The sequence below is a fragment of the Electrona antarctica genome (genome assembly GCF_951216825.1).
Source record: "Electrona antarctica genome assembly, chromosome: 18".
NCBI classification, from domain to species: domain Eukaryota; kingdom Metazoa; phylum Chordata; class Actinopteri; order Myctophiformes; family Myctophidae; genus Electrona; species Electrona antarctica.
The window spans coordinates 9610684-9636482 of NC_136799.1; the positions used below are offsets into that span (position 1 = coordinate 9610684).

Genomic DNA, 25799 nt, shown 5'->3' on the forward strand with positions numbered 1-25799 from the left:
CTGCTGATATAGAAACATTAGGTTTTTCAGGATTAAGAAGACAAATTATATAAAACCGGATCACTAGAATCTATATTATATACTGTATATGTATTTTTTTGCTTTGGAATCGTTTGGAGTATAAACGCTTGTTTTTTTTTTCTTGTTTTTTTATCCCACAATTTTTAACTCATTTTTTTAAAGTGTCAATTATCTAATGTAATCCTGGGCGCTACACTTCCTCTGCCAACCTGGGGGGTTGGCATGCTTCCTTCTATGCATGAGTAGTCCAAGCTGCTTCTTTTCACCCGACAGGGGAGAGTTTCACCGGCCGGACGTAGCGCGTGGAAGGAACGCGTTATTCCGACCAGTTCCTTTCCCCTTCATCAGGCACCCCGGCTGGCCAGGGGGAGGTAGTTTAGAGACCAGGATTACTGCATGTTTTTTGTGAGGGTACCTACCCTATGGGATACGGGGAGAACATGCAAACTCCACACAGAAAGGCCCTATCACCAACCCCGCCTCGGGTATGGGCACTGATGACGCGGAGGAGAGGACACGCCCCCAGCAAATATAAACGCTTCTAGAGAGAGTTGAGATGTGACAGCGCGAAGCAGTAATGGAAGATTATATTTTTGGGGAAATGGAAGGCGGGGCTTTTCAAAGTAAAATCTGCCTCATCTGCTGGGCACTCTAGCGCCTTTATTCTGAAGAAGAAGAAAGTGGAAGTGTTAAGCTTGATCTTCTATTCAGTCTAGAGTGCTGCGGAGCCTGCAGTGTCACGCACCGAAAATAGCCGATCTACAAGCTCACAGATTACTGTTAGTTTTGTCGACTATAAAGCTATGACAATTTGTTTTCGTTGAATGCCTTTTTTCACTGACTAAATAAAAACTAAGCTATGATAAATTGTCAATTTCGTCAACAGATGGTAGCCTCGGAAACCCAGACGTTTTATTAACAGATGGAAACTAGACTAAAATGTTAGGGAGGGACTAGTGGAGAAGAGATCCAGTACAACTATAAAGACAAGTCATTTTATGTGGGTGTTAAAATAAATGCAGATCTACAAGTAGATATTGTAGATCAGCTGCAGCATATACAACCCTGAGTCCAACCCAAGTGTAAAATCAGGCATTACGACGTCATCAAGGCCAGCCAAAATAAATCTTTGTCCACTAAAATTTTGTGGATTTAGTGACTAAATCAACATTGTTTTAGTCTGCTAAAATCTCATGATATTTAGTTGACTAAAACTAGACTAATACTAAAAGTTTTCAGATGACTAAAATAATGACTAAAACTAAATTAAATTGTGTTCACACGCATTTTGAGTTTGTAGATCTGCCGTTTGCGGCGCGTGACACGGTGAGGAAAGTATCAATCAGGCGTTTACATCTGCCGAAGATGTCAAAGTTAATGTATTCACGGAGCGACATGGAGTCAAGGATTAGCCCCTCAGCGAGATGAATCAATCACTGATACACACACACACACACACACACACACACACACACACACACACACACACACACACACACACACACACACACACACACACACACACACACACAGACACACACACACACACACACATCTCGCTCAGTATCAACGGGTGCCATCTGTCTGTGGCAAACTAAGTCGTGCTTCAAAGTGTGTGATGATGTGTCCTAGGGGTGCAGTCAGTCCAGGCTGGAAGTGCCACCAGCCAATCAATCCAGGCTATTTTGGGATTATTTTTTTATTTTTTAATAATAACTCACATTCATTTATGCCCCCCCTCAACCCCCTCCTCCCAACACAATTAGCCTCTGGAGTAGTTGCAATTTATCAAAATGAATGCAGGCAATTCAATAACTCCCGATTTGCCACAAAGTAATTATTCACTCCAGGAGGCTACATTTTGTAAGAATAGTCTCTCTGTCTCGGATCTCAAGGTCGGTTTTCCCAGTGCATTGATTTGCTGACGTGTGACGCATGATTGAAGCTATCCAACCCAACTTTTCAATATAGTAAAAAGGAAGGCACAAAGGGTAAGGCGGTGTGCAAGATAGGGCCCATATTTTCACCAGTGTCTTAAAACCCATTTAGCGCTAGCATTAATTCATCTATCAATCGCGTACTGCCAGGGTTTTATCGCGCGTGACACTTACTTTGAAGATCCAAATATCCGTAATTCCGTGTTCCTGTGACAAACTGATGTGTGTGGTGTCTTCACCGGTTGTTGTTCTCTCGGTCGATGGTGGATAAAGCTGACCGCGAGTATCACAGCGCCTGCTACAGGCCGTTGAAAACGCTTGTCTGGCCCAGAAACTGCCACCGCAATGTCGTTTTTGAGATGCAGCGGTTTTACTGCAGGGCTTAGAATGGAAGTGCAGTGGCGTGCACAGACATTTAGAGGGGCAGGTGCTCAAGTTAAAAAAGGGCACCTTGTGCAGCGCGTGGAACCGGCCGGTTGCCTTAATCCATTTTGGGCGGGAACCCCTTTTGGTGTTAGCATTATGTTATGCTTTAGCTATTGAAAAATAGCAGATCTACAAGCTCATAGCGCGCCACCGAGTGGCGCGCTATGAGCTTGTAGGTCTGCTATTTTTGAAAAATCAAAAAAAAAGAAGAAAAAAAAAAGTTTTTTTTCCTTTTTTTTTCAAAAGGGCACATTGCCAAAAGGGCAGGGGGTGCTCTAGCACCCCCTAGTGTCTATCTGTGCACGCCACTGTGGAAGTGGATGCGCGCGCATCTTCAAAATGGCCGGTTGTGTGTTGTGTTGTTGTCCCAGCATATCGTTAGCGGTAGCAAGATCAGCTACCGATCGAAACAGATCAAAAAGCCATTAAACAATTCAAACCCGAGAAACCTGTGTTTGGCGTAGAGGTTAGAAAGAATAGGTTCTCGTGTTCCATGTGTTCGGCGGCAGGTGGGTTGTCTTAATACCCCTTATCCCTAAACTTCCTTGCCTTTTTTTTTTACTACCGTATTTTGAAAAACATTTTTTTTAGTTCAAAATGCCGATCTACTAGCTCAGAATGTGTCGAATTTAAAAATATTTGTCAAAATGGTAAAACAAAAGGCAACGTTTAAGCACTGATAATTCTGTGTTTCTGCTGACTTCCATAAGGATTTATTTCATGTCCGTGTTCACTGCCCTCTTTTCAAAAACCTCCAGTAATATATTTACAATTTCAGTCTGCTCCCTGTAAGACCCCCCCCCCCCCCCCCCCCACACACACACTTGAGCATTGCGCTTCTTCTATACGTCTGTTCTGTTGTCGTTGTCTTCTGATCTTGTTCTGTTCAGTTCTATACCATCAAATGATACGTTTAGTGCCACTGCCTCTCGCTTCAGAACTCTGCATGTTTCATAATAATGTTTAACCCATTCAGGCCTGACGTCGAAATTTAAAAAAAAAAGTTTTCTAAATCATGACAATTTTCGGAAAGATTTGAGGCACATTTTAACGATTTTTCAAAAATAGCAGACCTACAAGTTCATAGCGCGCCACTCGGTGGCGCGCTATGAGCTTGTAGATCTGCTATTTTTCAATAGCTAAATTATAGCATAATGTTTAAAACACCAAAAGGGGTTCCCGCCCAAAATGGGTTAATGGTTAATGTGGTTAAACGCTAACGTGACATGGATGCGTTCCAGGTCTCAATGGATTAAACTCTACACAAATCCACCGAGCGCTGTACACAGTCAAGCCTTTTGTTTAAACTACTGAGAGCACCTTCACTGGCAACATGAAAGGTAGACGGAATGTGCCGATAAGAGATTTCCATCCTTCAGTGCTTTAGTATGCAATAGAAGAGCCATAGCAACACAGTCTGACAGTACATTACAGGTGCGGGTGATGAAATGTTGACACTTTCCACAGACCTCAACAGAACGTAACAGACAAACCCATACAATAACAATAACAATAGAAATAAAGGAATAAAAAACAGCATATGCAACAATCAATGTTGTGGGACCCAGCTTGGCTAAACTATAGAAGTGTCAAGTTAAAACTATAAAAGAAGAAAAACAAGTCAAGGGAATGCTTTGGTAAAAAGATAGGTTTTTAGTCCATTTTTAAAAGCATCAGTAGACTGTGGCGCTCTCAGGTGCAACGGGGGGGGGGTTCCACAGACATGGGGCTGTTTGGCAGAAAGCCTGATCACCCGTGGTGCGGAGATTGGTGTGGGGGACGGGGAGAAGGTGGGTGTTGGAGGAGCGGAGGCGGGTATAGGGACGATGAGTTCTTTAAAGTAGTAAATGCACTGGTGAGTGAGAAGGGGAATCTTGTGTTCAGTCCTGAAGGAGATGGGGAGCCAGTGGAGAGAACGGAGGGTGGGTGTAATGTGGTCATACCTACGCACTCTCATCAGGATCCGAGCAGCGCCGGGCGACAAAGCCACACAATGACAAACCTACAGAATACAATAGACCGCAGAGGAGTCATGTCCAATTTTGCCTTTGGAACAGACTGTGTTTAAGCGCAAATCTTGTTTGAAGGTGCTAGTTGTTTCATTTTGGGATTGCCACTGACAACATAATTGTCACACATTTGCTATTCTTATAGCATATTCATAATCACAATTCAACACAATTATGCATCCAAACTCATAATGTAACCTGGCATTAACATTATTATTTTTTCGGCATAGTTTTTAGTCTACGAAATCAACACTTCTATCATGCACATTAAAAGCATAACCACCACCCCCTAGTAATACCACCTCGACTCCTATTATTGCCTCATCAATTCACCGATTGATCCAGAATCTCCATGACATCTTGTTTCACCCTAATGTTTGCAGCATATTGGTGAAACCGCCCACGCAAACATTTACCCCACAAGCCCCATACAGACCAGACTCCCCTCAAACACCCTCCACAGTCCACATCTCCATCCAAACATTTACCCCACAAACCCCATACAGACCAGACTCCCCTCAAACACCCTCCACAGTCCACATCTCCATCCAAACATTTACCCCACAAACCCCATACAGACCAGACTCCCCTCAAACACCCTCCACAGTCCACACCTCCATCCAAACATTTACCCCACAAACCCCATACAGACCAGATTCCCCTCAAACACCCTCCACAGTCCACATCTCCATCCAAACATTTACCCCACAAACCCCATACAGACCAGACTCCCCTCAAACACCCTCCACAGTCCACATCTCCATCCAAACATTTACCCCACAAACCCCATACAGACCAGACTCCCCTCAAACACCCTCCACAGTCCACACCTCCATCCAAACATTTACCCCACAAACCCCATACAGACCAGACTCCCCTCAAACACCCACCACAGTCCACACCTCCATCCAAACATTTACCCCACAAACCCCATACAGACCAGACTCCCCTCAAACACCCTCCACAGTCCACACCTCCATCCAAACATTTACCCCACAAACCCCATACAGACCAGACTCCCCTCAAACACCCTCCACAGTCCACACCTCCATCCAAACATTTACCCCACAAACCCCATACAGACCAGACTCCCCTCAAACACCCTCCACAGTCCACACCTCCATCCAAACATTTACCCCACAAACCCCATACAGACCAGACTCCCCTCAAACACCCTCCACAGTCCACACCTCCATCCAAACATTTACCCCACAAACCCCATACAGACCAGACTCCCCTCAAACACCCTCCACAGTCCACACCTCCATCCAAACATTTACCCCACAAACCCCATACAGACCAGACTCCCCTCAAACACCCTCCACAGTCCACACCTCCATCCAAACATTTACCCCACAAACCCCATACAGACCAGACTCCCCTCAAACACCCTCCACAGTCCACACCTCCATCCAAACGGGCCACCGTATGCGTGGACCCATGCAGCAGTTAACTGTCCCTTTGTTCTCTTTGCCCACAGCGCTTACCGTTTGGATAAAACCAACAGTGACATGCGTAACTACATCACCAATTCCGCTGCAGACTTGAGGTGAATTCAAGCTCGCTCTCCCCCCCCTCTCTCTCTTTCTCTCTCTCTCTCCCACCCCCCCCCCCCCCCCCCCCTCCACTCGCTGCAACCTTATTGCAGTGGTCTGGCCTCTTTCAGCAGTGGAGAAACATACTGTGTTACTACTAGTAAAAGTGCCGGTAGTCAAGATTGACTTGAATAAAAGTATAAATGTGCACTACAGATTCAAGTACACAGTTGTTCCCTATACTTAGTTGACTTTGTTTTCAAATATGATGCTTTATATGGTCACTTTAATATTTACCTTGCAGCAATGTGGTCTGACATAATGTCTGACGTAATGACATCACACCTCTGTGAACTGGGTGACCATAGCAACCGTGCTCATTTTTTGGTACGAACAGACAGACAGACAGACAGACAGACACGTAAACTAACAAAGCCAGTCGTAGGAGTGGTTTACACCACTCAAAAAGAAAGAAAGATGCATCATTAATCCTCATGATATGATTATGAAGGCCTGGCAATTTTCACTCTGATGGCAACAAAATGTACTTAAAGTACCAAAAGTATATAAAAGGTACTCATTATGCAGAATGTCCCATTGCACAAGTTTTCAAATGTATTAAAATTCTGCGAAAATGTCCAGCGAAAATGTCCAGGCCGAATTTTTGCCTCAGTTCAGCCCTGGTGACCCCCATCGTCCCAGCCAGCCAATGAGAGGTTCACCTGGGGTGATCCCCATTGTCCCAGCCAGCCAATGAGAGGTTCACCTGGGGTGATCCCCATCGTCCCAGCCAGCCAATGAGAGGTTCACCTGGGGTGATCCCCATTGTCCCAGCCAGCCAATGAGAGGTTCACCTGGGGTGATCCCCATCGTCTCATCCAGCCAATGAGAGGTTCACCTGGGGTGACCCCATCGTCTCAGCCAGCCAATGAGAGGTTCACCTGGGGTGACCCCATCGTCCCAGCCAGCCAATGAGAGGTTCACCTGGGGTGACCCCATCGTCCCAGCCAGCCAATGAGAGGTTCACCTGGGGTGATCCCCATCGTCTCATCCAGCCAATGAGAGGTTCACCTGGGGTGACCCCATCGTCTCAGCCAGCCAATGAGAGGTTCACCTGGGGTGACCCCATCGTCCCAGCCAGCCAATGAGAGGTTCACCTGGGGTGACCCCATCGTCCCAGCCAGCCAATGAGAGGTTCACCTGGGGTGACCCCATCGTCCCAGCCAGCCAATGAGAGGTTCACCTGGGGTGACCCCATCGTCCCAGCCAGCCAATGAGAGGTTCACCTGGGGTGACCCCATCGTCCCAGCCAGCCAATGAGAGGTTCACCTGGGGTGACCCCATCGTCCCCTTCACTATAATGGCTTCCAATGCTGTCATGCATTGAATGGGACATTATCACGTTTAATCAGACTATTGATTGGTAGGCCATCTGTGACAAGCTGGGCGTGTTTCAGACAAGATGGATGCCTTAACTCTTTGAGCGTTTCAAGGATTTCTATATAGTAGGTAGACTTCTCTATGGCAGAATGGCGTTTTTTGAATGATTTATTGAAAATTCTCTGTTGTGAATGTGTGACAACGAAAGACCTTCAGAGAAAGCTTGACTTGTCTGCTTACAGGAAAAAAATGAACTGAGTTGATAAAATGTTTAGTTCTTGTGTTGGAAGCCATTTAAAAGAGCCTGCATTTACACTGTTTTCTGTTTCTAGGACAACCAAAAAAAGTTATGCCCGGTTGAAGTTTTATTTTCTAAATAACTTTTGTTCTGCTGGGCGTACATAGCCATGCAATATCTCATTTTAAAGGGTGAGTTGTCTAGTTCAATTAAAATAAAATAAAAAGTTTCTCACATGTACCACTGTAGATATTTTGCCATCTATAAATAGCATGGTCAGTCATGATCAATCTGACCTATCCAGCTAAAAGTCCCCATAGCTCTGAAATTGGAACATCATATAAACTCAATTCTTTTTTGGGGTAAAATTAGACATTCTAACGCACATTTTGATATATACCATGTTTACATAGTCTTACCAGTACCTTGTCTATTCATGCATGCATCTCAAAAACCTGTTATGAAGAAACACAGTTTTGATAAAAAACACATCCAAGGACATTGTTTTGATATGACTTGGTGCCCATGATATGTATCAAAATATAGACTTGAATGTATACTGTATTATAAAAAAGAAATTGAGTTATTACCATCTACCGTTACAGAGTAAATCACAGTTGAAACTTGCTTAGTCATATACAATAAACCTCACAATAGTGAACAAAATAGTCATGACAGGTCTAACTCATTGTAAAAGCGTCTTTTATTTTTTACGACTACTAACATAATAAAATGATAAATATTACAGAAAATAAATAGGCCTACATACAAAACAGTTACTCCTCCCCTAGCTCTGATCCATAGCTCTAAATGCGCATTTAGAGCTATGGATCAGAGCTACTCCTCCCAAATGTCCCCAAACCCAGTCCTTGACGGTGTGTGTGTGTGTGAGTTAACCTGACTCCGCCATATGGGGCAGCAGAGTGTACACTGTGTTCCCCCCTCCTGCTCCCATCTGGGAACTCTCAGGCAGACTTGATGCCCGGCCACAAAACGGCCTGGCCAATCAGCAGCAGCTTCTAGCAACTTCTAGCAGCAGCTTCTAGCTTCTAGCTGCTGCTGATTGGCCAGGCGGTTTTTTGGCCGGGCATCAAGTCTGCCTGAGAGTTCCCAGATGGGAGCAGGAGGGGGGAACCCAGTGTACTCTCTGCTGCCCCATCTGGCGGAGTCAGGTTATGTGTGAGTAGGCTAAATAAAACAAAAACTGCCCCCCCCCTGAAATGAATGAATGAATGAATCCGGTTCAGTGTCGGAGAACGCCATCGCAGTCTTGACTCTTCATCCTCCTCATCCTCCTCATCTGATGCCAGTTCTAAATATATAAAAATAAATAAACATTTTAGCTGTAGTCAGTGCACGCTACTATTACATGGCGTTTTACCCGGCTGCTGGCGATCAAATGATTTTATTGTGCAGTGTCTTTGTGGGCCGAGTCGTGGCATGAAAAATACAAATAGATGCTTGTATAAGTAGTATCACGATAAAATAATATGGCGACGTTAGAATGAAACACCAATGAGTGATCGCTGGTAATGTAGCTAGCTGCCCAGGGTATATCCAGCACCATTGCGTCGCAATCATCCAGCAACATTGGTACTGGCTATTGCCCGGGCTTGTGGCCCGGCCAATAGCCAGTACCATTTGTGCAGCGTTTGTTAGCAACTACTACTAGCCAACAGCCAGTGGAATGTGGTGACGCGATGGTGCCGGATATACGCTGGGCAGCTACATTAGCCGCGATCACTCATTGGTGGTGTCATTCTAACGTCGCCATATTATTTTATCGTGATACTAATTATACAAACATCTATTTGTATGCCACGATGCCACGATTCGGCCCACAAAGACACAGTACAATACATTCATTTGATCAGATGTTTTTGTTAGCTACGTCGATCACCTATAGTACCGACCCTTGTTATATATTCTCCGACTATGCCTGTCACGATGACTAAACCAGTTAGATCTATCCATATATGGTTCTACCACATCTATCTGATATCAGCACTAGGTCGGCTCGGGCCAAATATAGGGATCGTCTTACTAGACATGTCATATTAGGGCATTTTCGAATACAATAAAATTACCTTTTAGCGAAGGCATCAGCCTTGGTGGTAACTCCGGTGGGGAGAAGAAAAAACATTGCACACGTGTAATCCGCGAGGGTGGATGTTGCAGCCCGGCCAACGGTCTGGGACTGGAGAATGCCTCTGGACACGGATGGATCATTTTTCAGATTGTTTTTTTTGCGGCGACTGCAAACCTGGCTGAAAAACTCTTCCTCCAGTGCCCACCTCGGAGGAGTCAACCAACCCCCCTGTTCACTGGGGGCTGGGCGTCAGTTTCCAATAGGAAAGCATACACGTGTGTCACGTGACACGGGAATTCTGGGAAATGTAGTTGATATTTATGCTCAATAGTCTATACAGAGGTGCGGACCGAATTAATATATTGGTATTAATAAAAAAAGAGAACTACGGAAAATCACGTACAGGGCAGAAAAGACTAATGCAAAACTCCACGTGTTTTCCAGTAGTAATCTGTCTAAGGGTTAACCCATTCTGGGCGGGAACCCCTTTTGGTGTTTTAAGATCCGCTATTGAAAAATAGCAGATCTACAAGCTCATAGCGGCAGTGCCGCGCTATGAGCTTGTAGATGTGCTATTTTTGAAAAATCGTGAAAGTGTGTCACAAATCTCTGAAATATATTTTTTTTTTCGTTTTTAAACTCAAACTTTGCTTCTGGCGGGGTCCCTGGAACAACATATTTTCAGATGGGGGTCAGCGGCCAAATACATATATTTTTGGGGGTCCTTGACATGAAAATGTTTGAGAGCGACTGACAGAGAAACACAGGGTTTTCCAGAAAACTGTCAGGATTTAGAAGACATTTGTAGAATGTTGGGCCTAAATGGGTTATGGTCCTTTCAAACGGGCAGCGATGAACGCACACGTTGTCGTCTGGATCAACTACAGGTCTCCTCCAGGTCTGGATCAACTACAGGTCTCCTCCAGGTCTGGATCAACTACAGGTCTCCTCCAGGTCTGGATCAACTACAGGTCTCCTCCAGGTCTGCTCAAGAGGGGCGCGACAACGCAAGCAAAAAATAAATAAAAAAATCACACCCGTGTGAACTGAGTGGTGTAAGGTCTTATATAGACTGATCAGCTGTGGTCTGACGTAATGTCTGACGTAATGAAATCACACCCGTGTGAACTGGGTGACCATAGCAACCATGCTCATTTTTTGGTACGAACAGACAGACAGACAAACTAACAAAGCCAGTTGTAGGAGTGGTTTACACCACTCAAAAATAAGCTAAACAGAATCCAGGTCTGGTGAGTCACAGGCGCGTGCACGTAACCGAGCACGTGCGCAACAAATTCACGGGACCGCTCTCACGTAAATACGCTTGCGATGTAGCCCCCCGACCTCGCCAGAAAAATAAATAAAAAATCCCATATGCAATGTCTACATCGCGACTTGCTCATACTGTATATGGAGATCCCTGATGATGTCACGTGATGTCACGAGGCATGACCATGTATGGGGGCGTGACGAACCAAGGGGAAAGGCACGTTTTCATAGTAAATGTGGCCTGCGGTCGCAACAAAAGACCTACTGAGCTTGTCGGTAGGGCAGCATGTCACCTACTTAGAGCAATCAATAGTCTGACTAAAGGTGATAATGTCCCATTCAGTGCATTGACAGCATCCGAATGGGGTGCCTTCACACTGTCAATGAGAGGTTAATTCACCCGAGGCCACCCTGTCCACACCGTCGACGCACAATCAGGCACAGCAAACACACTGTTGTACAATCTGCTCAACGTACTGCCTGCTAAACCTCATAGCAACAACACACACACACACACACACACACACACACACACACACACACACACACACACACACAACCCCTCGCCTTCCTCCTGGCACTTATAAAGCTTGAAGGAGGATTATTGTGTTATCGTTCTGAGACGCACGGCGACCCGATAAGAAACGTATCGATGTTTACCGTGGAATTATTTCTTCATCATTTCCCCCGGCCTGCAGTGTCTGACTGTCTCTCTCTCTCTGTCTCTCTCTCTCTCTCACCGTCTCACGGATGATGGTGGTGCTCTGGGAGCACTTTCAGAAGGGTTGATATTGCTCTGCACACACACACACACACACACACACACACACACACACACACACACACACACACACACACACACACACACACACACACACAGAGACAATGCCTCGGCCGTATGACACGGCAAAGATGGATCGGGGGACTTTTAATAACACTGACCTTTTCCATGCAGACAAATACCCAGCTTTTAGGCTTTATAAAAAAAACATATTAATAAAAGTTACTCATCCTTGTCTGACAGTACGGAAGAATTAGATCTGGCAAAAGGTGAACTCTCTTTTGTATCCGTATAGCGCGCGTCACTCCGTATAATCTCCCCAGCTTTTATCTATTTCTGCGTCCTATCGGCTGCATTTCTCGACTTTCCGTGTGCTGCATTCATTCTCAATCGAATTGACCCGCGGCCGACCATGGGATTCTCTCTCTCTCTCTCTCTCTCTCTAGTCTCTCTCTCAGAGAAAGTGCTTGCTCACTAACTAGCTCCTTATTTGCAATTCCCTCATCTCCAAGCATTGATTGGGTGCTTCAGCACAATGGCAAATCGAATTGCCATTTTCAGTATGCCGTTCGACGCTGTCGAGGCAACGATCCCGCGAAGAGCGGAGAGATAGGCGGGCCCCTCCTCAGGGACAGTGTCATAATCAGTCTACACAGTGAGGTTCAGCAGCTCTGACATTAATAGCGCTGACTTAATTGTTTGTGTTGTGTTTCCTGCACCAGCGTGTTATCCATAATCAAATGACTTGTTTACCACTTAAATTATGTTCCAAATGCACACAGAATTACTCTTCCTACTTCCGGGCCCCTTAATTCCCTACTTCCTTCAGGTGTTACTGATGATACTAATTAAGTCTCTGTTCCATTCTGGTCAAACAGAGGCACTGTGCTGTTATCGTGCATCTTGGCTCACTGGAAACACTCTGCTACACCAGTGGGTCTCTATGGCCCCTTTTCCTCTGGGCCTGAACCAGTTCAGAGCAATTCCACTGAAAATTAACTGGTTCAGAACCGTAAAAAATGGTTCGGAACTGGAAAAAAAATAAAATAAAAGGCCACAGTTCCGTGAAAGCACCAAGGTTCTGACCTGAACCAGTTCTAGTTTTGGTGGAGAAGGGGCTAAAGTGTCCTTGAGTGGGTTCCAAATGGGCCCGTACGGATGTGTAACTCTGAGAGTTGTGGGGGTCCTTGAAATTAAAACGTTTGAGAACCAAGTAGTGGTTAACACCTGTGAAGGAAGTAAGGAAGGGGCCCGGAGGAAGCAAGGAACCTGGCGATAGGAAAGGTCACCGACGTAATTTTCTCTATACCCTGCAATTCCAGTCGACAGATTCCTCACACTGGGTGGCAAACTGTAACCCGCAAGTAGGAAGAGTCATTCTGTGTGCATAGAGCCTATTATTGACCTGCTTATAAGCTTGTCATCATGGCAGTGACTGTGGTGTGGTCTTCTCTGCAGTGTTGTTTTCGTCAACTAAAACTAAGACGAAAAATGTTCGTCGATTACCTTTTTCCACTGACAAAAACTAAAATGAAAACTAAGCTATGATGACTAAAACTGAGACTAAATATACTGACGATTTTGTCAACAAATAAAAACTAGACTAAGATGTTAGGAAGGGGCTAGTGGACAAGAGATCCAGTATAAGTCATTTTACACTTGATTGCATGCTGAAAATAGCATATCTACAAGCTCACAACGTGTCGCGCTGCGACGCACTGTGGGCTTGTAGATCTGCTATTTTCAGCAAGTGAAAAAAAAACTGTCATTACGACGGCATCAAGGCTCACCAAAATACATTTTGTTTGACTAAATCAACTGTAGATGTAGTCGACTAAAATCTTATGACATTAAATCGACTAAAACTAGACTAACACTAAAACATTCCAGGTGACTGAAACTAAATGAAAACTATTCAGGAAACTAGGACTAAAACCAAAATGTGCTGCCAAAAACAACACTGCTTCTCTGTCTCTTCAGTCAGAGCTACCACTTGCAGACGGCCAGGGACATGCAGCAGCAGCAGCAGCACCATCATCATCATCATCCTCATCATCCCAGCATCGTCCTGGACCCTAACGGCGGGAACTACAACTCTCCCAAGTTCCGCTCCAGAAACCAGAGCTACATGCGGGCCGTGAGCACGCTCAGCCAGGCCAGCTGCTTGAGCCAACAAGTGAGCCAGGTGAGTACTGTACCGTCCAGCAGCGTATATATATATACTGTACAATCTGTGACAGTGTTTGTCCAAGTCCCGGGAAAGGCGTGCCGTGATTGGCAGTTGTGCCAAAGAGGAGTACTCACCCCAAATCATGGTTTACGATACTGCCCCTATACCGGGACATAACTCGGACGGTGCTTGAATCGGCTGGACTAGACTTTGAAACGTTTGGCACGGCGACCTGCTTGCTTTACACAAGGTTCAAGGTCTTTATTAATGTCCCAGAAGGGCAATTGTGTTTACAGCAACAGTAGTGGTTTCCGACATACAAATACAAACAATACAGGGCAACAACAGACAAGAGACACCATAGCATAAACGGAGGTCTGGTCGCATCTAGTGCAGGTAGAAGAATAAGAGATAAGAAATAAGAAAGCAAAAAAAGTGTTTAAGATATAAGATATAATATATAAAGTGCTGCATAAAGTGCATGTTTCAGCATCATCATCACATTACATGATTACTGGCAGTAATGTGATGTTACACCTCATCTACACGGGCAAGGGGCGAGTGTTGCGACGGCCATATTGTGCGAAAAACGTGTATGGAGTGTTGGCCATTGCGTTGCGACGTACTGTAGCCTGAACCAATCAAATAACCAATAAATAGTAGCGTGTAGATCTCAACCAATAAACGTATTTGGGGCCGAGAAACCTCGCTCAAATAGAGACTCTGCAAGCGAATAATTATAGGAGAGATGGATGACGTTGCACGCTCACGGTACATCAGGACAGTCTCATTGAAAAACATGTATAGATGAGGTGTAAGCTCTCTTGTGGCTAAAGGCTGCTTCAGAAGGCGGCAGGGCGCACCTCGGTCGGTCGCAGACAAAAACAATACATTATTGACCAGAGGCCTCTGTTACAAACGTTCAACCCAGTGGGTTTCAGGTGAAAAATGAAGAAGTAGGCCTACCGTAGGCTAGAAACGAGAAATGTCTACACACTGAACGATATCCAAAAATGGTTATTAATCAACTAAATAACAGTTTCACACAGACCTTTGTGAGTTTATCACCCATTTAAAATCACACTCCCAACACGTATGCAAAGCACAGAATATTGACCATGATTTACAGTTAAAAAAATAAATATAAAATAAAGAACGATTGCATGGTTCTGTAAAAGTGATGAAGTCATGACACAAAGGTGTTTTTTTAAATAAATTAACACCCTACTCGATCATACTACAGCGTCACACAAAAGATTCGATATATGTTTGATCTTGTAGATCTTGTAGATCTGCTACTTTTGCAACCTGTGACAGTGTTTGTCCAAGTCTCGGGAAAGGCGCGCAGTGATTGGCAGTTGTGCCAAAGAGGAGCACTCACCCCAAAAATCATGGTTTACGATACTGCCCCTATACCGGGACATAACTCGGACGGCGCTTGAATGGGCCGAACTAGACTTTGAAACGTTCGGCACAGCTACCTGCTTGCTTCAGGACAGTCTCATTGAAAAACATGTATTGTAATGAGATTTCATTGTTTGCTCGCTCGCAAAGAAGTCATGAGAGTGACAAGTCAAAAGAAGTCATGACACAAAGGTGTTTTTTTTAATAAATTAACGCCCTACTCGATCATACAAAAGATTCACACAAAAGATTCGATATATGTTTGATCTTGTAGATCTTGTAGATCTGCTACTTTTGCTTTTTATTTATTGAAAAGTAGCCGTTTTGGTTTTGGACACATGAGGTTTCCACCCGACAGAGACCATACATGAAGTGGAAATGGTTAAGAGTTTGACCTCATCGGTACTAATTCCCAGGCTGTCTGTGTGCTTTAACCTCACCATGTAGGAGGCCATTAGAAGATAAAACATCGAGCAAAGAGCAAGATCGTTATCGTTGGTTTCTCGACATTGTGGAATGGGAAAGGCCGGCGATAACCATCAACCTGCTTCTAACCAAGAGCACAGCCCTGGTCACTGAATCACAGGATGCACGTCTGAGGATTCTTTTTTTTTTTTCTTTTTTTTTACAATCGGTTAGAAAATAATAGCTCTTTGTCGAGATTGGGGAAACAATCTATCAGGCAACAAGCCCCTCTTCAGCGTGTTCATGTAGTTCTTATGGCTGGGCAACGTGGTCTTGATTTCTTTCAAATCAATATCTCGTTTTATGATTTACAACAAGGCTTACACCTCCAAAACTAAATCAGCCAAGCACCACAAAACAAATGCCAGGCAATGTTCATAAAAACAAAAAAAACGAAACAATTGCACATCTGTAAGCTCTGTAACAACACATTTTGTTTCATAATACCTTTGACTCCCATACTGTACCTCACTGTGAAATAGATGTTACAGTAAAAGCGAGAAAAGAGTAAAATGTAATGTTATAGAAAGATATTCCCAAGTAGAACTGCATTATTATGTGATGCTCTCCTGAATCTCTCTCTCTCTCTCTCTCTCTCTCTCTCTCTCTCTCTCTCTCTCTCTCTCTCTCTCTCTCTCTCTCTCTCTCTCTCTCTCTCATCCCGTAGAGCCTCTGCTGACGCACAGCACATTTCTAGCGTTAATTAATTAAAAAACAATTCCCGGGTCGGGCTCAGGCTGATTAATGTATGCCATGTGATTGTGAGGGCTCGGGTAGGGCTGGGGCTACAATACATTTGGGCCCGGCTGGGTCGGGATTTAATTTTCTGGCAAATCTTTGTGTGATGGGATGTTTTTCTAATTATTTTTTACATAAAACGACTTGAAACCTACAGTAGAATCCCTTTTCTGAGGGGAACATTAGCCGGAAATATTTTCACCGAAGGAGTTTGGTGTATGGGGATAAAAGAGCAGACATGAACAGAGTACAAGTTTCCAAGTTTAAGTGGTTGACTGAAAATGCACATTAACATGAATCCAACACAAGGCTACACAAGTCTAAATCAACTTTATAAAATATTTAGAGGGAGTGTCCCTGCTTCATCTTTCTCTTGAAGTATCTGAACTAAACGGAGAGAGGACTGCTTTTCCTCTCCCAGAGCCCATAAACAAACGTACTAAAATACTTAGGCATAAATATGGAGAATGAAGTCAACAGCAAACAGGCAGATGAAGAGGCACAGGCAGATGAAAGTTGTTCCGGAGTTCCATTTATTTTCAGAGAGTACAAGACATCAGATCATCGACAGCATGGACCAGCCGTCCCTCAGCCTGACGGCTTCCGGAGACTACTAACCCAGATAGACATTTTCAGTAGATTTTATACAACTCAAGACAGAGACATCAAAGGGAAATGCAAAGGTGGTCTCAACCCCCCCTGTACCAAATTGTCAACATGTCTGTGTCCAAATAAGGTAATGGTCACCAGGAAGCACAGAGCTAGGAGGCACAGTAGGTGTACTAACATGTATAGAAAACAACACCCAACCATTTGTTTGTGGTCACTGGCTATTCTGAGATTCCTAGCCACTCTGTGTCATGACATGTTTGCCCAGCTGAGAGACAATGTAATGTCACACTATACCATAAACAATTATTGAAGCTATATTAATGTGAATGTGAATTGATACCACACTCTCTCTCTATCTCTCTCTCTCTCTCTCTCTCTCTCAGCTAAGGGGGTCCTTGGTCTAAAAACAATTGTCAACAATTATCTCCCCTCTGCAGGTGAGCGAGACGGAGCTAAACGGCCAGTTCGAGTCGGTGTGCGAGTCGGTGTTCGGCGAGGTGGAGTCCCAGGCCATGGAGGCGCTGGACCTGCCCGGCTGCTTCCGGACCAGGAGCCACAGCTACCTGAGGGCCATCCAGGCGGGATACTCCCAGGACGACGACTGCATCCTCCCCCCCTCCACCGTCACCTCCATACGCGCCACCACAGGTAAGCAAGCAAGCACTGGCTGGAAGTGAACTCTTGTCTGTGGTGCCGTCTGTCTGCTAATGCCGTGAAACTGAATCACAGGACGGTTTGAGAACAAAGGCTGATTGTGTGTGTGTGTGTGTGTGTGTGTGTGTGTGTGTGGGGGGGGGCAATTGTGATGAAAAGAAAATAAATCGTTAAAAACAAAAATATCCTTTTCAATTCGAATTTGATTCATAAGATGTTGCCATCATTGTCCAAGTAGCCAAATTACAAGCTCACAATGCATCACCGCGAGACGTGTCGTGAGCTTTAAGATCGGCTCTCTTCTCTTCTCTTCTCTTCTCTTCTCTTCTCTTCTCTTCTCTTCTCTTCTCTGCTCTTCTCTTCTCTTCTCTTCTCTTCTCTTCTCTCCTCTCCTCTCCTCTCCCCTCTCCTCTCTTTTTAGTTTAGTCTTTTTAAAGCCATTTCCCAATAGGGGCCCCGCAGCCACAGGCTATATATCTATCCGGGGGTCCTAGGCATGGAAAGGTTTGGGAACCACATGTGTTTAGGCGATATAAGACGTCATGTCATCACCTGTGAGACTGCACCCGTGAAGCAGCTTCCTATCGTTGCATGAGCCTCTCTTGTATCATGTGCCCATTCTCTTCTCTTTGATAGACATCTTGATTACCGTAGCTGCAGTTTGTGAGTTGTGCCAATTCATCTTGCTGTACTGTATGCCGGATACAGTATGTCATCTGCTCATTCATTGGATGCATCAGAGAGTAAAGCTATGAACCCTATTGAAAAAAAAACTAAAACAGGAGGGGACATTATGTGGAATTACCAACCAATTATATAAGGGAGCAAAAGTGTTTTCTCTATATTCCTTGTCTCACTGCGCCACTCTTTGGCAGTTGTGAACGCGCTCACAGTTTCTCTGAAAGCTGCACCAAACGTGAAGTCATCTTCTTAACACACATAATACTCGATCACAGTTTTCTCTCACACAACCTTCACTTCAAAGAGATTATTGTTGTCTCATTGCAAAGGTCTCGAGGTCATCACGACTATATGTACAACTACAAATGTGAGGTCGCACTGACCCCGGTGCATACTGTTGTGTCTGGGCATACGCTAGACTTTATTACTGTATACCTTTAAAAAAAAAAAAAAGAAAAAGAAAAAGAAAGGTCACATTCGTTAGCCGCGCACAGCGCAGAGAATCCGGATCGTCTGGGGCTGCTGGCACACGTTGGCTGGCGACGAGCCCATGCTCGGTACAAAACGTAAGCCAGCTGGTGGTTTCAACCATGCCCAGAACGACTGCTGGGTCCACGGAGGATACAGATGAAGAATGTGGGAGGACACGGAGAACGAGTTGTGGTGGAGATGAAGTCCCCGTGGACTTCACTGATGTCCCCGTGGACTTCACTGATGTCCAACGTTAGACTCGTGCAGACGCTAGTAGAGCCGTGTGTTTGACAGGGAGGGAGGGCTCAGGTGTGATCATCTGGAGATGTGCTTGTGACAGATACATCATATCTTTTAACCACTTAAACCCAAGATATATTTTGTGGACCGTCTATCCCTGAACACCAAATCTATCTACCAAAAATAGCCGATCTACAAGCTAACAAATCATGTCAGGTGTTGACATTTGGTAGATGGCTGGTAGATCGCCAATTATAACGTGCCCAGAACAGGGATGCTGGGGTTCATGTGGTTAAAATGCTTACACTGCTTTCTCAAAAAAACTAAAAAAGATAATGTTTCAGAACACAGGGGCTGATATTTGATGGATTTTGACCACCGTTTCTTCAGGGGCAATTGGTGCTTTTTTTACAGACGGGTCAAATTGGACCTCACACTTTCAATAGGGTTCATACTATACTCCCTGACTTTACAGGGAGAGGTTTGGAAGCTTTGCTCACATTTGCCTCTTTTCATTGCACAAAGTACCACATTTGTTCCTGCCAGAATAAGGAGAGCATGCACGTGAGGACTATGTTCTCATGCCTCGTTCACACGTAGCAGTGTTCATTCTCTGTGATGTGTTCCGGGAGCCAGCAAGCCGTTCCAGCTTTGTGCATTGAAAAGATGTGAAGAATGCATGCTACAAATTAAGATTGAGAAGGCAGTGTAAACTATGATCAGGAATGAGTCAAAATGGGAACGCTTTCTCTGTGCGCTGTTGGTTTCCAACAGACACTCTTCAATTTGTTTATGCGATTATATTTAAACCACATTATTACTCTATGTGGAAAAAAAGAAAAATGCATTCATAGGGGGTTGAATACAACGTAATGGGAGGGTGGTACGTTATCATTAAATATTTTTTTTATGTCTTCTATGGTCTTATTTTGACTCATAACGCAGTGCATGAGTTGATGTTACTTATGAAAAGCACATTCTCTCCAGCTCCTCACGCCTGTGGCCATATGACAGACACATATTTACATTTGTCTTTCCAGACAGAAATTATGTGCTGGAAGACTCTTGTTTGCCTGACCGGGCCAGTGCTGGGGAGGACTCGGACACGGCCCCATTGGCCCACGACGATCTAGGCTGTCCCATCAGACGAGACAGACCTTACCAACACGATAGTTTGGGCACCTCGGCCAAACCCGTGTCCGGGCCACCGGTCTCTCCGTACCTCTTCAGGTCCCCGATGCCTATCGTCCATGACCCGGAGCGACCCTCGCCCAAAGCCATCCAGGCCAGCATCAAAGAGTCCGCCACCTTGGCGGCGGCCATCAGCATGCAGTGGAAAGAAGAGGTCTCGGCCATGCGTCGAGAGCTAGCCGACCTCAGGAGGGACCTCTGCACGGAGCTACGGGCCTTCAACAGTAACTTTAACACCTTCACGCAGCATTACAACACCTGGTCTCCGCAAGGCGGGGGAACGGCGGCTGGGCCCGCGGAAGGGTCCGGGGCGAGGGGTGGTGGGCTCGGAGCCTCGGGGGCCGATAAAGGCTCCGGGTCTACAGCCAGAATAGAAAGGAAGCCCCAGGTATCTAAGGTGTCCGTGGGAACTCAGGCCAGGAGCAAAGTCCTGGTCCGCCAGAGCACGGCTGACGCAGCTGTGAACTGTCCGGAAGAGGTCGGTGAGCAGAGGAAGGACTCGGGCGCCAGGAGCAAAGTCCTGGTCCGCCAGAGCACGGCCGACGCAGCTGTGAACTGTCCGGAAGAGGTCGGTGAGCAGAGGAAGGACCCGGGCGCCCGGAGACGTCTGCCCAAACAGATGTCCATGGACCCCGGCATCCTGGCCTCTCCATGCTCCATGTATGTGGAGAGTGCCATACCAATGTCTTTAGATCGCATACTTCCAGGCTCTGTTAAATCAACGAAACCACATCCCAAGACTGTAGATCCTCCTCCTGCTGTGCCCTCCCCGGAGCAGCTCTCACACGTCAAGGGCGTCTCACAGGATGTGGTCACCTCCCAGCAGGATGTGGTCACCTCCCAGCCACCGGCTGCTGATTTCACAACGCCATATGCTGAGAGTCCTCCCGACACGGAGCCAGTGAAATCACACACCTCGTTCTCTCCGGAACCAACATGTGCGGATAAAGCTGACGAAGACCGTTCAGATTCCGGGCCATGTTGCCTGTTCGATGTGAAACCCCGAGATTCGGAACCGCTCGACAGAGCTCCGGTTCATCTGCCATATCCAGTTCCTGTACTTACCGTGTCTCCCCCAGAGGAACACGACGATGACGTCATATCAGATTCAGAGTCTCAGGAAGTAATCACTGTGGACAGGCCAGATCCAAGGGTCCAGGAGCCGGTGGACCTGTCAGATTCACACCCGAAATCCTCAGACTCATCGGTGGTGCATTCAACTGAGCCAGTTCCCCAAGACCCGATCGCCATCACCCCGAGTGATGCATCTCCTCTTGACCTTGGTGCTGTTTGGTCGTTTATTACCGAATCAGATATCCAATGCCCATCTATTGTGGTGTCAGAATACTTTGACAAAGACCCCCCTGCGAGTCCAACGGAGATCGACTCACCCGTAGATCCTATTAGCCCCCCTCCAGAGTGTTCAGACCTGGTTCCAGTCCAGTCCAGAGCCTTGGACTCAACTCGTGTCCCGGTGGATCCTCAGCCACACACTGCCGACTCCACCGAATCATCGTCCCAAGAGCCCGAGTGGCCGCCCCTTCCAGAACCACTAGACGCAGCCCACTTAGTCCACTTTGACTTGGTCATGCTGACATCTCTTGACCAAGACGACCTGGACTCTGTGTTCATGGACCCGGAACCAGACCCAATGACCTTGAGCTGTGACTCTCCTTCCAATCCTTCAGATTTAGATCCACCGCTCTACCAATCGGATGATCCAGACTCGCCTCTACCCACCTTGGACCCTGCCACTGTGTGCCCAACGGATCCCTCGCGGTCCGAAGAATGGGCGGATCCGTCTTTAGAGTACCGCATAGCTCACATGTCTCAGGAAGTAGAAACGGATTTCTGTCGAGACCCGATGCCACAGGTCATGGTCACGATATCCCCTCCCAGTCCGGTGTCACCCGACCCGGGAAGTTCGCTGGATGCGGACTTTGGTTCTGCCGACCCGGATCCTCCTCTGGCCTACTCGGATCCACATCCTTTACATTTGGATTCATCGCCACCCGACCCGGAAGACATCCCGTTTCTGGACCTGATGCCCATGGAGCTAGACGAACCGGCGGAAGGTCCGCTCGTAATGGGAGGTTCTGACGACGAAGACAGAGGTCTCATGGGTAGCGTCGCCACCGGCGGCAGCTCCGAGGGGTCTTCTTCGTGGGACCATGGCTTCCTGTGGTACAGGTGGCCCCGGAGGAGCCGGGAACTGAGATCCATGCGGCGGAGCGCCAGCGTGGAGCTGTGGAGCGGGCGATACGAGTACAACAGCGCAGAGATAACCTACATGTCCCTCACCCTGTGAACGCTTACCTCACTGTCAGCAGACAAAATGTAGCTCGAGGTGTCTTTGTGGCTCATGTTTTCTATAAGCAAGGAGAGCACCCTGCCGATGTAAAGGCCATTTGGACCCCAATGCAAGGACTTTATTATTATTATTATACACAAGCTTGCACTAATCTGTAAGGGGAAGACTGCACCAGTAGCAATTAACCCAGATTGTACAGTACTTCATGGAATGTACCGTAACATTACGAATGTGATAAATAAACCGCAGGTGGTGAAGTCAGCATAGTTTTAAATGTTGTCACTGTTCAAGAACAATCAATGAAAGGAAAGCAAACCAAATCCATGAAGCTAGGCGACGACAACAACACTGGCGTGAACATATCTGTTCTCTTCACTTGGGACAGTTCCTCTTCTCTCTCAAACACAGCATACACTGGTAAAAAAATAGAAAAGAATGTACTTGTTCTATCAGTGAGTTTGACACTGTGGTGTTTATTTACCACACACACAAAAAAAAACATTCCCAGGACTCTTCTGGAGCTCTGCGCGGTCAACACGCAGTGAAGACAGCAGCCTGTTGTTTTTGAAGTTGTGACAATCTTCTTCTATGACCATGGAAACCGACATTTGGTTTTTCCTTTCCTAATAATTAAATCTGAGAACTTCTGTTTTTAGTGTCACTTCAGAATAGAGTGACGTTAAATCTTCACAGTTATCATATAACTATGAATCCCAATCATGTGTATATGCTGTTTTATCACGTGAGCTGCTGTAGATGGGTTGAACGGCCCAGTGTTCATTTTGACGGAAAATTTTGATTTAGTTTTAGTCGTAGTCTTTTGAATACAATTTTGTTTTAGTCAGATTTTAGTCACCTGAAAGGTTTTAGTCGACTAAATATAAGATTATAGTCGACTAAATCTACGCCGTAAATTTTGCCTGATTTCACACTTGGTTTCATGCTGAAAATAGCAGATCTACAAGCTCACAACACGCCGCAGCGTGACGCGTTGTGTGAGCTTGTAGATCTGCTATTTCCAGAGCGCAACGCCCGAGCACAACCAATCATAAAATGTCTTGTCTTTTAGTTCTACTGGATCTCTTCTCCACTAGTCCCTTCCTAACATTTTAGTCGAGTTTTTATTTGTGTACAAAATTGTTACTATAGCCTATTTAGTCTTTTTAGTTCTAGTTATCATAGCTTAGCTTTTATTTCGTTTTTATTTAGCTTTCGTAAAAAGGGAGTTGACGAACATTTTTCCTCGTAGTTCTAAGTTGACGAAATGAACACTGGATCCGATGGTGCAGCTCATTAAAGGAGAAACAGGGAATGAAGGTTTATTACGATGACGTACGTTTGCACAATCTGAGATGGAGCGAAAGACAAACTGTACAGTACTCTGTTGTTGAGAAACGGGGATGTGATTTGTATCAACCACATTTAAAGGACCATACCGGCTGTCTGGCATGTTTAAGCCTTTTATACTTGACATTCCGTGCTGACTATTTTCCAGAGCATAATAGGCTATACCGCAGGTTAAGATGTTTAGAGTTCCATTCATTCCACTACGGTATACGAACAGCAACACACTAAATGGTTTTCGCTGGTTATTATTTATTTATTAATCCATTTAGAGCTGGTAAGCATTCGTGTCACTTTAGATTTATAGCTTTATCAACACAGGTTTTCAACACAGGTTTTTTTCAGAAAACTGTTAGGATTTAGAATGTGGCATATCGTTGCTGTTGGGCCGAAACCTCTTATCTTCGTATATATTCTAACGTTTTGTGTGTTTGTTTTGTAAATTAATGCCCTACTTGATCATACTACAGCGTCACACAAAAGTAGCAGTAGTAGCAGATCTACAAACTCAGTTTTGAGCTTGCAGATTTGAATTTGAATCCTGAAAAGTAAGGTTTCCACCTGACAGATACGATTTGTAGAATCATCCTCAGGTCTAAATGGGTTAAGGTTTTATCTTTGCATTTGGGCCCCTTGGTCCGTTCATTTTCAAAACTCTGAAACTGAAAAAATCTACAAGCTTACAACTTGTCGATTTTTTTTAATTATTATTTTGCCAAATGTTTGCCTATTATTATGACATGGCCAGAGTAGGGATGCTAGAGGGTTCGTATGGTTAGTGTGTATTGATTTGGCTGAAAATAGCCCAAAGGATTCATTTCTGACCAACGTTTAAATGTCCATGATTTGACACAAATATTCAGGTACATTGAGTGACATTTGAAAGATTAGGAAGAAAATGTAGTCAACGATTTCACAACCTGACGAAGATAAAGCCAAGCACTCATGGAAAATAGTCCAATATTTATGTAAAATATATGGCCAAAGAAAGCTGTGAATAGACACTGACATGTATTGATAGCGGTAAGGTATGGTCCTTTAATACACTACAGTATGATTGGAAAACCAGTCAGAGTGAAAAAGGTGCGCTCCTTTTCACAGAGGGAGCCGCGCCATCTGAAGGGGACTTGAGCCGCGAGAGGCACCGCAGAGCGAGCTTAGGCACCATGCAGAACGTTGCAAAGTCACCTTCAGGCGACTCAGCGCCGTCCGTCCGATATGTCAGAATTGTAAATCCCACCCCCCCCCCGCCCCCTCCCACTAAGGCATTAAGCAACTAGTCGACTATTCAACTAGTCGTTGAATTGTTGGTACTAGTTGACTAGTTTTTATTAGGCATTTTGTATTATGACATAACCTCAGAATATCATTGACAGATAATGAGTAATTAAGTGACATACAATACATAATAAAAGACAGACACTCTTGCTCTCAAACTTTCCCAACACGACATTTACTAGTTGACTAGTTGATTAGAAAAATATATATTCCCCCCCCCCCCCCCCCCCCCCCCCCGATTTTGTAGGCCTCAAGATGAGGTAGATTATAGTTATAGTCACCAATGTAGGCCTACACAGTTTTTAAATGTACAAATGTTTATTTCCACATGTTTATTTTACATAATAGGTAGTTAAACAACTAGTCGACTAGTAAACTAGGCAACTAGTCAACTAGTAAAAATGACTAGAAGTGAATGCCCTACCTCCCACTAGTCTCAGTAGTACTGAGACTACTGTACTGAGTCTCAGTACTAGTCTCGGAGGTACTGACTCAGTACCTCCGAGACGTTAACATTGCCTCGCGAGCGGTCATGGCCCCGGAGTGGTGAACCAT

General features: G+C 45.3%; 1 protein-coding gene across 1 annotated transcript in view; it reads left to right on the plus strand.

Moving 5' to 3' along the window:
* The window catches only part of dlgap2a (discs, large homolog-associated protein 2a), a 426762-nt gene that overhangs the window by 339295 nt on the left and 61668 nt on the right, over window positions 1–25799 (plus strand). Inside the window, exons 10-12 of the mRNA XM_079527917.1 lie at window positions 5874–5942; window positions 13666–13870; window positions 17512–17747. Of these exons, the coding sequence (XP_079384043.1) occupies window positions 5874–5942; window positions 13666–13870; window positions 17512–17747 (510 nt within the window). The remainder of the gene's footprint in view (window positions 1–5873; window positions 5943–13665; window positions 13871–17511; window positions 17748–25799) is intronic.